This window comes from Doryrhamphus excisus, linkage group LG17 (genome assembly GCF_037039965.1).
Source record: "Doryrhamphus excisus strain RoL-2023G ecotype Guam linkage group LG17, RoL_Dexc_Guam_v1.1, whole genome shotgun sequence".
NCBI lineage: Eukaryota > Metazoa > Chordata > Actinopteri > Syngnathiformes > Syngnathidae > Doryrhamphus > Doryrhamphus excisus.
This window is the reverse complement of record NC_136373.1, coordinates 8839049-8851262: the sequence shown is the minus strand read 5'-3', so window position 1 is coordinate 8851262 and position 12214 is coordinate 8839049. Positions and strand designations below refer to the sequence as shown.

The following is a 12214-nucleotide window of genomic DNA, read 5'->3' as shown; positions in this document are numbered from 1 at the left end:
TGATCTGCAAAGTGTATAGCGCAACAGCATCAAGAACACAAAATGTGCTTTGTTCTGTACTTTGCCTTGACATGATTGGAAGACAATGGTCCCGTGGATAGGCCATTTCAACATCAAATGTGCATGCACATCACAGGGCAATGGTGCGCTATCCATCACATTCAGGGAGCTGTCACAGGCAGCTCTCCCATCTCTGGCTGCTCTATGCACATATTTGCAACTGTATGGCGATACAAGATTAAAGCTACTTGAGTGGAATTCCACTGGCTGCTAAGATCTCTCATTATTTAAGAGTGTCACCTGGTACATTGTTGTTTTTCTGTACATTTACACATTTATGCATTTATATGTATATATGTATGTATTTTAGACTAAGATTAAGATTAAGATATGCCTTTATTCATACCTCAGTGGGGAAATTTGTATTGCACAGCAGCAAGAGTACAGAGTCAGTTAAGCAGTACAAAATACACAATATAGAAAAATAAACAATATAAACAACCCAAGTATTAACAAAATCAAACAAACAAATATACAGCATATATGTACTGTATACTGTATATGTATTTGTATATGTATGTGTATATGTATATGTATATGTATATGTATATGTATATGTATATGTATATGTATATGTATATGTATATGTATATGTATATGTATATGTATATGTATATGTATATGTATATGTATATGTTAAGTCTATATGTATACATGTATATATGTATTATATATAATTAGAACCAGACAGCTAAATTATTTACTGGGCCCCTGTCAGAATATTCCTAACTTTCCCCCCTTTACAGCACCCTGACTATAGTATGCAGCAGCACACACTACACACACACACACACACACTATACACTATATTTGCAGCTAATCAGGAGTGCGCAGTTGCAGAGAGGAACACACGGTTGCCAAGGCAGCCAAGCAATTTCCCCTCCCCTTTTTTCTTTCTCTTTTCCTATTTCCCATGTACTATCGGCAGAGGTCGCATGGCAGAGAGGGAAGTCCGACCACTTCTGTGTACTGGAACCAGTGCGAGAATGTGTGCACGTCCATAACAAAGCCTGTGTGAGCGCACACACACATACACACAGAGAGAGAGAGAGAGAGAGAGAGAGAGAGAGAGAAAGGAGCCTGTGACATTTGATGGTGGAGAGCGCAAAGAAGTATTATTAAGTTGGAACGTTTGACTTGATTTGTTGTGGAATACCGGGATACGGCTTTGGCAGCACATGTGCATCCATGACAATTGTGTTTGCAGCGAGGGACGATTCGAGGACCACTGAGAATCAGCACTGCACTTAAAAGTGCACCGAGAACAACTTCTTTTCCTCCCTTTTGTTTCTCTTTCTCCATCTGCTTTGTTGCTTTTGACGAGACAACAATCCACGCTGGAAGTGATTTGATGCGTTCAGGCTCGCTCAACCTGAGATGGACGTGAGATTTTACCCTGCACCCCCGGCCAATGTGGGTTCATGCTCCCTACCTGCTGATCCAAGCTGCTTGAGCCCGCTGGACTATTACCACTCCAACAAGGTAAATGACACTTGGACAAACAACACGGACGCGCCGTCAATTCCTGACACATTTTTCAAAGGTTGCTTTACGCGCGGCCACTTGTGCTAAACGCGCTTGCAAAAACGGAAAAGTCTGCAAGGAAGTCTGGAGTGCAAAAATGTTAACTTTTTTTATTATTCCATTATGCATTTGAGAGTTGATGGTAACTTCCCCTTCCAAATGTTGCCTATAATATTATATTATGATCCGTCATTTAGTGTCCCACCCACCCTGGTGTGAAACAGCACAGGCTGTATGGAATCCATAAGGGCTCGGCTTGGTGCGATATGCCCTCTCCTCTCCGGTTGTGACCAGGAGTTGCCCAATCAAATGGATGTGTACTCGTCAAGTACGCCGAGTGACTTTGGAACAAGATAGTGTTGTGCCAGTCACCTCTCCTATTTTGACACCAAGGATTTTGCCAATTTTGCAAAAGTGTGCCGGTGACATTTAAAACTGCATCTTTAGAGAACATACTAACTCCTTATTTGTAAAATCACAAATACTTCAACTTGCTGATATAGTTCATCTTCAAACAGCTAAAATAATGCATAAGGCTAAAAATAACCAATTCCCTAAAAATGTCAATCAATACTTCTCTACAAGAGAGGAGAAATATGATCTCAGGGAAGAACTACATTGGAAACACTTATATGCTAGGACTACGTTAAAAAGCCATAGCATTTCAGTATGTGGAATCAAACTATGGAATGGATTGAGTAAGGACCTCAAACAATGCACAACGATGAGCCAATTCAAGAAACAATACAAGCAGTTGATGTTTGCTAAATACAAGGATGAAGAGTCTTGAACCAGTCATGATGTGCTATATATATCACTATATTGACACTTACTATGGTACCCATTATGTCATTGGATGGTCATATCACCTTGTACTTTGGTACGTGACATAAATAAAATACAAAAAAACCAAACTTAAACTATATTAGGAAAGCAGGAAGTGAACAAATGTAACAGTTACTGATTGTAAAAGTACCAGATGGAGGGGTAGGATTTAATAAGCTTTGCTTCTTCCTACTCCTTTTGGACATGTGGAACTGTGAACTGATTATGGGATGCACCCAATTGGAATCTGATGCATGTTCAAATGAAATAAAACCATTACCATTTAAATACAAGAAATAACAAGCCATGGTGTCAAGTCAGAACATGGGTGGAGCAATTATAATACACAGAAAGTTCACAATAACCTGAACCTCACATTTGGCACACCTGCACCATCTAATGAGATCTGATACAAGATACTATTCAAATGTTGCACTTACAAAGATAGCAATGCTCAGTCTCCTTAGTGGGAGTATTGGCCCCTATCGTGGGTATGATTATACTCTAGGTGCACCTATTTTGCCCGCTCATTTTGCTTAAGAAGGGAAGCAAAGTGTTAGAGACAGCTATGATTGACCGCTTCCAGCATCTTTCATATCGTGCAGGTCTCCCTAAGTAAGCGTCCCAGCAAATACAAGCCAACCGTTTCATATAAAAAGATAGCTGTCACTCACCCCAGATGCAATACCACACATCACTTGGGTGGTGCGTCTGATAACCGGTACACCCTCCGAAGACGAAGCGGACTTATAGAGGAGAATGATACATGACACCATAGGAACTGTATGACTTTCACTGTGTGGGCAATGGAAAGTGTAACTGAAGGGAATATTCCAGTAATCAAGAAAGCAGAGAGAAAGGTGGTGGTGAAGATCAGGCATATAATCAGTCACAGATGAGAGATGAGAGTGTTTGGAACGCTCACAACGCTCACTCCAACTCACTGGACTGTCAGCTGCTTCTTTTTGTGGGTCAAATGAATTAGGATCATCCTGCATGTTGGATAATCCCAAGAATATGTTGAGTGCATCAATCCTGGAAACAAACCTTCTGGAACGGAGCGACACGACTGAGGCCTGCACCATATATCGAAAAAATATTGATATTTATAGATATTGGCATGTGTGATATCCATATGGAAAAGATGCGTGATAAATTCAAATTGATTAATGCATAAATAACACATTTCTTCAAATCTGGAGCTACCTTTTAACGTAACGAGCGAGCCATTCTCTCGGTCTTAGCGGAGTACCTGAAGGTTGAACAAGCATGGCTGGTAACGAAGAGACGGATGGAGACCAAAGCAGAGAGCATAAAACTTTCATATTTTGGCAGTGCCATGCTATAGCAGTGTAAGAACTTTAAAAAGTAAGAACTTTAGGTTATGATCAAGGAAACCATGGAAGTTGCTAGTTATCATCTCATCTCAAAATAAAACTCTTTCAAGCTATTTTTATCATCACCATATCTATTCATTCTTAAAATGGATCGATAACCTGAAGAAACAAGGCTGGTCTAATATTTTTTTCCATGATTGTGTACAATTTTGTGAATGAGAAGTTTAAAAATGGTTATATTATCGGTACAAACCAGCAGGGGAAAGATCTTGCTTCAAAATGCTTGCCAACTTTAGGCAAGACTTTAAAGGTCAACATAAATGTAAATATGTTGCAACCCTAAACATTTATGTTTTTTTACATATTATAGATTTTTATAGTAGGTTATATTTTTATGAGAATAGTAAAATATTGTAATCGCTAAACTAAACATATCGAACCTAATTTTGTGCCGCCCGAACACGACATTGTTGAAGCACCAGGATAAGGTCACTAATGTGGCTGCCATAGTAACACTTAATAATAATAATAATAATAATAATAATAAGACTCTTCAACTAGTCTGTCCTTTGGCTTCTTTGTCCTAAGTGCAGTTGAAGCTTGCCCACTAGTGGACCCTTGCCCACTATGGATGGCTGTCTTATAAGATCCTCTTAGAATATTCCTGTGACTTTACTGGGCTTTTACAGATGGTTTAATATTGATATTGAGTTCAGTTGTGTGAGCACACTAAGCTTCAGCCTCGCATCTCTCACAATAACGAACACGCCTAATTGGATTCCAGCTTTACAGTGTGTTTATTTGCAAACCTGCTCTGTGCTATGGATGCGACCGCAGGCCCACTTTTGAGTAATTAGAAAGTTTAACATGTGTGCCACCACCGCCGTTGCCATGCTTTCAAATGCCGTCCCACTGCTCATTTTGGCGCAGCAGCTGCTTTCATTCATAATCATCTGCGTGCATGTTGTTACTGTAGCTTGCCGGTGCTTTTTACAATTTTTTCCCCCGTCCTCATTCAATGAAGACATTTAGAGAAAGAAAGCGTGCTAATTAATTCTTCTCAATTCAAAATTTGGATCAGCATGTGCACTTTTAGACAGGGCCACCTCATTCATATGCTCATTTGTTGCCAGTAAGGATCATGCGTTACTCAGGGAAGTGACCCAAAACATCTAGAAATAGGTTTGCATACTGCTGATATAAATATGTGGTTTTATCCTCCATACATGCCCCACTCCTCTACAAAACTTCATGTAAATCAATATGCAAATCATGAAAACACAACCCAGCATTGGTAGTAATAATGACAACATTGTGTTCTTGATGCATTACAATTGAGTGCAGGGCATAAAAGCATAAAATGAACAGTGGAGGCTACTTCAAGTGCAGAAAGAGATGATTCAGAAGGCTCCATAAATAACTCTGAAGATTTCTACTTCAATACTTTTCAGCGCTCACTTCATTTTCACTATGCATTCATGTCTTTTATCTCTGTGGCGCTCTCTTGCACCGCCAGGGAGAATTTATACAGAATAATACCGCCACAGCAGCTTTGAGCTCTGATAATGTGAAACTGTGTCATTTGTTAATGCTGTCTGCTGCCTCGCTGCATTGCCTACATGTATTAGTCATGTGGTGCGCCCAAAAAAGGCTAGATGCATGTAACTGTGCAGGGGCTATTTGTTTGTCAGGCTACCTCTGGTTTGCTTGGGGAGAAGCAAACACCTTGTCTGCTCCTTTATTTCAATACCTTAATCAAACAGCGGTGACTGCTGCCGCCGCTCGAGCACGGCGCTGCATTCCGTACCAGAGAGAAGGCCCAGTGTTTATACACTCAAGCCCCACCCAGCTCATATATCCTCAACAACTGATATCTGCCTTGATAGGACATGACTGAAGAGCTGAAGCTTTGTTGCCTGGTGGTCCCTCTGCTTCTGATAAGCCGGGGAATGATGTGCTCCATTTGAATGCCTTATCTCACTCCTGTTATTTATTACACCACTGCCTTGTCTGTACAGTGCAATGGTTTGATTGCTTTCACTTTACATGTTCCATCTATGCTCACCATGCTCATGATGCTCAAGTGAATAGACACGGATGGTGCTCGTCACCATTAGACAAGTTGTAAGCAATGCTGTAATGGTCCAATATCACTAGAAGTCCTAACTGGAGCTTTGTTTGTCAATCTGGAGGTTAGTTGGCAGACTACTTCCTGGTTTGTGGAGGTGGTACCATGGTGATTCTTTTGGGGCGTATGTTTCTATATTGATGCACCTTTTCCCAGAGCCTCTTCCTCTGCAAATGCTTTTAAACATATTTATTGTATAACCCTACTAATCCTGCAACTGTAATTTTACCAAGTACTTTTTTAAAGTACAGTATTGCTCATTTTGGGCAACCACAGCTACGACTAAAACGGCACTTAATGCTAATCACAAAGCCACCACTCTCAAGGTCAAACAACATAATTTAGTTTCGCACTGAACTGTAAACATTTACAGACAACCATTTTACGCATATGCCTCAATTATGTCGTTAAGATTAATGTATTATTAACTGAGAAACTCAAGGGTTCTCAATGGAGGCTAGACCTCCACCGAGGCCAAGCAGATGAAGATGTTGAATTTACATGACTTTTTTTTAGCCATCAGTCCCGTTCCTATTTTGATATGGATGTTCCAAAGTTCTGAGTTACACAGAGACTGACACTCAAAACTTTCAAGTTTCACAAAGAGGTGTCCTCGTCGCGTTCTGCAACTATACTTTACCATATCCACCAATAACCAAGTGCGCTCACGATTATCACAACTCAGACTATTAATGTTACAACACAAAAGGTTGTTAGTATAATAACCACCATGTTTCCTTGACTCCATTGAAGAAACAATCTTTGCGTGTTACATGCTACCTTTGTCAATGTGCATTTGTTTGGATTAGTTCTTGTCTTGAAGGTAACCTTGGAAGAGGTAACACACGAACCAGTTATATCACAACATTGCAGCAGTCCGTTGCGTGTTCACTGTTGTCGCTTTTAGCTAATGACAAACTCTGTGTGGCATGTGACAGTCAGGCTCACAGAGAGAATCAAAGGATGAGCGAGAGTCAAATGGGTTGAAGTAACCAGTGGACACAGCCTGTGTGTACGGGTGTCTCCGTGTGTGGATGTGTCATGCTAACTCAGGGCCATTCAAGCATTTTGCTGACTCCGGAATCAGAATCACAATTGCTTTCATAGTCCTGTGCAGAGGAAGGCCGTGCATACCACTGTGGAAAGGCACAGCGAGTGGGGACAGGGGGGTAAGCACGAACGGACACTACATCATAGGGCTGGGCGATATGGACCAAAATCTCATATCCCGATATACGTATTTAAGTTGAATATTGATAGGTTTTGAAAAAAACAACAACAATTTTGACGTTTGACGCAGCTCACAGTTTCTTCAGTTTTTCTGTGCATGCACATAAACAGTCATGGAAAAATGATATTGTGCACTCTATTACAATTTGCGATGGTGGGGCTTTTCACAGCTTACCATCTCCAGCATTGATGGGCTGAGCAGGATGTGATGTGACTCAATCACGTAACACCGAGCCAAGCGATGGATCACACTACCAACTCACTTTTTGCAAAAAAATTGTCAGTGTACTGATTGGAAAAATACATCATCAGTAGAAACCCGAATCGTTATGTGTATCAAGGACATTGCGACATCTTTCTGATTTTCATTCATTTTCATGATACTGTGAGCTGTTTATAATCTGTTGACTTTTTTTATGTAGCAAAATAAAGTTACCAAAATATTAGAAACAGATTTGTATGATGCAGTGCAGGTATTCACTATTACAAACTACAACCACAATTGAACCAGGTGATTAGTGAATACCAATACATCCCCCTTCACGTGTTGCCATAATGAACCCAGTCGCCTCTTTCTCTGTCTGTAGCATGTTTACGTTAGCCAGCCAGCGCCGTCCCACGGGGCAGTGCTACGGCATTCTTATTCCCAACTAAAGAAGAAAATAGTGGCAGCACCTGCTAAAGAACGCTCCCCTGGGTGTTTAGTTAAATGTTGATTATGCTTGTTAATAGCAGCAAGCTCTGTCATAACAACATGTGACAGCGTGTTAAAGCTGATGTGTAAATAATAAAGTGTCTCTGTTGGGAAGATGTATTTTTATTTGGGAAGATTTATTTTTAATGGTAATGAAATTACCACAGCACATAACTGTAGACTTTTTAAACACTTGTAATCACAAGTTATACATATTTAAATAATAATATGAATATGTGATACAATATTGAATATAGGATGATTGTTTTGGATGTATAAATCCCTAGATCATGAATTTATGATGACACAACTTTTTCGATGGAAAAATGTAATCCCCCCAGGCTAGGCACCGCCCCAGCTTCAAAAAATCCTCAGGGAAACCCAGAGTAGGATGAATACATCCTAGGTAGTTTGACTGTAAGTGTTGGACCGTGTTTGCATGTACATATGCATAGATGAAGCAGGAATCTGGACAAACATTCCCGCTTGTCTCAGCTTCCTGAGGTATGTCCTGTGCAAACATGGTCCAAACCCTGCTATAAGCTCCTTGCCAAGGTTGCAAGGCCCTCCTGTGTCAGCACCATGTTTGCACTACAGTTTGACGGAACTCACATGCAAGTCTCTTCTGCAGATATGTATGTGATGATTGTGGGAGGGTACGCTAAAATAATCCATCAAAATACTTTCAGGTGACTTTCCAAGTCCACTTATTGCTCATCTGTCAAGAGTACTTCTTTATTATGTCTGACTGACATATTTAGCTGGCATATACAGTATGATTGCTTGGACAAGGTTGGAATTGTTGTAGAAGCCGCGGGAGCCCACAAAACTACCGAGGGAATCCAGCTGTGGCTCCTTTCTGGAGAGATAATGATGAGCTCCATGATTGTTTACAAGGGTCTGCAAGAAGTATTTGAGAAAGTCTGCTACATGGAAGCTGTAATACCATGGTGTCAGCTCTCACACTGTTATTATATGTGCTTTAAAAGCATGGAAGTTGGCTGCAACACAATTATGGTAAGAGAAAGGAACTTGACTGAGGTTGTTCAAAAGAACTTGCGAGGCCAGAGGGGAAAGTGAGAAAGGAGGCCTGTTTTTCTGCTGCTGTCTAACTATAAAGTCTGCACATGACCATGAGACATACCTATGACCTATGACCTATGACATGAGTCATGACCACAAACAGACAATAAAAAGTAGCGTTCTGGAAATGATGACATCAGGTTCATACAGTTATGTTATGTCATGTTATGTCACATTTTCAATAATTATTTTTTAAATAAATATAGAAAAAGTGCAATATAATCTTTAGCTATGCTCAAATCCTAAGCTAACAAGATACAGCTCCAATCCAGTCTATATCCATATCAAGGATATGGTCGGTTTTAATATGGTGCTTAAAATAAATATCATTATATCCTAGTGTTTGTGTTGCTGTAGTTTGTTGTACATGTCTCTGTGTTTGTGTGCATATGTATATGTATGGAACCGCTTCCCAAAATAGCACCAATATTGAATGTGCCGTAGTAGATGTGAAAAAAGGAGCAAAAGGCCTCCGTCTGGGTGCAAAGAATGAGCTTCCTGCTTACTTTCCCTCTCTCCTGCCAGCTCTCCTTGCCCTTTCTCAGCTGTGTGGGACAACTGAGCTTTACAGTATGCAACCAAGTTACCATGGAAACAGTGAGCATTTATTTTAATTCGATTTGATAAATTCGATTCCCAATGAATTGCGCCTAGCAACAAGTGGCAATGCAAATGTATTGCATGAAAAAGTATAAAAGATCCATATTGCTGCCTGCTAGCTTGCAATACATTTTCAAGTTGTGAGTTTTTAGTCTGTGACGTAAAACGCCACTGATGACAGAAAATTGCTGTTCATTGTTGTTTTTGATTTGGTATCCATGCTGCAACACTTTTCATTGGATACAAGGAATAATTACTGGAGCTTTTACATAAGCCAAAGAACACACTGGCAGAAACAGCGCCATTTTTCTCAGTGTTGTACTAAGAATACCAGTGTTCTTTAACAAGTGTAACACATTTGTATGCAAAGGTGCAGTCAGCAACAAATGTTTGTGTCACAGCCGTGAAAAGCAAGTGAAACTGAGAGACGATCATGTTTTATTAAGCCTGATAATGCCGCCTAATCTGTGGCTTGGGTTACACAGTGCCTTTGTGGGTAATTAGAGATCATGTCATTTGCCCGGCCTGCTGAAAAGTGCACTCCACCCTAATCCCCCTCCTCTATTTGCCTTTCTCCCTGCACCTCCCTACTTTTTCCTCTACTTCATTCTGTCACTCATGCAAACTCCTCCTCATGCTTCCCTGTGAGCAGGCTTCCTGTCAGCCGAAACGCACGCATACTGTAAACATCACAATTCAGGTAGCTCCCCATCGGATAGTGTATACCCCAAGATGTGCTTAAGTTGATTGCATCACTGTGGTTTGGAGATGAATGACTTGAGACCCCTTGGCAAGCGCCCCGGGTTTACTATGACATAAACACTGGTAGTTGATACAAGGCACCAGCCTTGGTCTTTATAGTCTTGAGTCCTCAGCGTACTCTTTTGATTCATTGATATTAGCCTTCCAAATAACCCCCCCATTGCCCCAGCAGTGAACCTGACACCGGGAGTGGAGATTCATTTGAATATTGCAAATTGCGTTTAGAATACTGCAGGTGGTTTTTAGCATTTGGACTTCTAATGCAAAACAAAAGCAAGAAAATAACAGTGTAGTTGTTAAATGCATGAAATGAGGTGGCGGTTTACATGAAATGTACCCTTTCCTTGTCTCTTTTGATTGGTTCTTATGTAAGTGAAGAACTGCAGGTGTAGGTTTAATCCACACATCTTTGTGGACCAGTCCATGAGGTGCTAGAGCTGTCTGAGAAAGCTAACAGAAAAATATAATCCCTAGTGGCCCAATTACAGCGGCAAATTTCCAACCCTGCAGGACCCCTCCCTATACGCACAAGCACACTGACACACACTCACATGGACCATAGCTTCAAGGCATTGAATTTGCTCTCCTACAATGACAACATCACTATATAATAGGACATGGTGTCACGTGACACCAGCAACATGGAACATGAAATCGCTCTGTCCGTCCATCTCTTGTCTTGAAGGGCAAACTGGTGAGTGGTTACATAAAGTAGTCTTGGTTCAATTACTGGGGAAAAATACGCTGTGTGTGTTTTTTGATCTGACAGGAGCATCGCTAGAATGGACACGTTGCTTTGCCTTCACTGCCAATCACGGCGGCTTACCTTCCCGTGTGCTTTATACAGTATCATTCATAAAAATATCAGTGAATCTGTTCTTTGAATTCAAAGATCAACAGGAAATGATTCGAAAATGAAAGAAAGAAATGTCTCTCTCTACAAAGACCGTCAAAGACAAGACCAATAGAATGACAACGGAAGTCACCAGCAGGCAAATGGATGGCAAACTGTGGGGCGCACGATGGACGAGTATGTTGGCCACACAGTCAGGAGATCTGGGTTCCAATCTCCGTTGTGTTTGCATGTTCTCCCGTTTTTTCCGGGTACTCCGGTTTCCTCCCCTATTCCAGAAACATGAATGTTAGCTTCATTGACGACTCCAACAAAATTCCTGTTCTTATTCTGTACACTATATGTGACCTTAAACTCCTTTGGATTAGATTATCAGCACAGATTCGTTTGTCAAACACTAACAACGATTATAACACGATTATAACATGGCTGCCAAATACAGGTTGTTGTGATCTGGTTTTTGTTGTTAGCCCTTCACAGTATGAGCGTTTGGGGTTTTAACTCTGCAGAACCAGCTAGTTGACTTGGCCTGTTGTGTTTGCATGTTCATTTGTTTGCATAGTCTGTCTACTCCATCTTCCCCCGACCATCAAAAACCTTGCATGGCTGTGTTCGGAGAGACGTGCTGTCAGACTGCAAAATGCAGTGGTCGCTTTCTGTGAGCACTGATGTGAATTGGACAGGGATAAAATGGAGATATGTAAAGTGCATATTAGGGAACTTTGAGGCGATGTCTGTAATAGTTAGGTATTACAATGGGGGGCAAGCGTTCCAACTCTATATCCTGCCCTCTTCCTGCTCAGTCTTGACTGCTAATTGTCGATAGCGTCTCTGAGACTGTGTGTACAGTATGTGTGTTATAGGTCAAGGAGGGAAAGCACCATAGCACCTTCAAAAAACATATTGCAAACATCATACACGTTGTCCCTAAGAATTTGACACACTACAGTAAATGAAATGAAGCCTCACTATTTACATATATATATTTTAATGTAGTAATTAGTTTTATTATTTGTGTTAGATTCTACAATATGTAGGTTAAGACAGTATTTCGAAGCATTATTCTTTGACCTTTGACCCGTGTTGAGGCCGCCCCCTTTCCTCTCTCCCCATATGCT

At 40.8% G+C, this 12214-nt stretch overlaps 1 protein-coding gene across 3 annotated transcripts in view; it reads left to right on the top strand.

Moving 5' to 3' along the window:
- The first annotated feature begins 969 nt into the window (after positions 1-969).
- LOC131136506 (TOX high mobility group box family member 2-like) overlaps positions 970-12214 on the top strand; it is a 64410-nt gene continuing 53165 nt past the window's right edge. For 2 of the 3 annotated variants that reach the window (XM_058083408.2, XM_058083407.2), the window contains exon 1: positions 972-1542. In XM_058083408.2, coding sequence (XP_057939391.1) covers positions 1438-1542 — 105 coding nt within the window. In that variant the 5' untranslated portion in view covers positions 972-1437. Of the gene's footprint in view, positions 1543-12214 lie in introns of all 3 variants that reach the window. The other variant, XM_078797729.1, reaches the window with a different exon arrangement.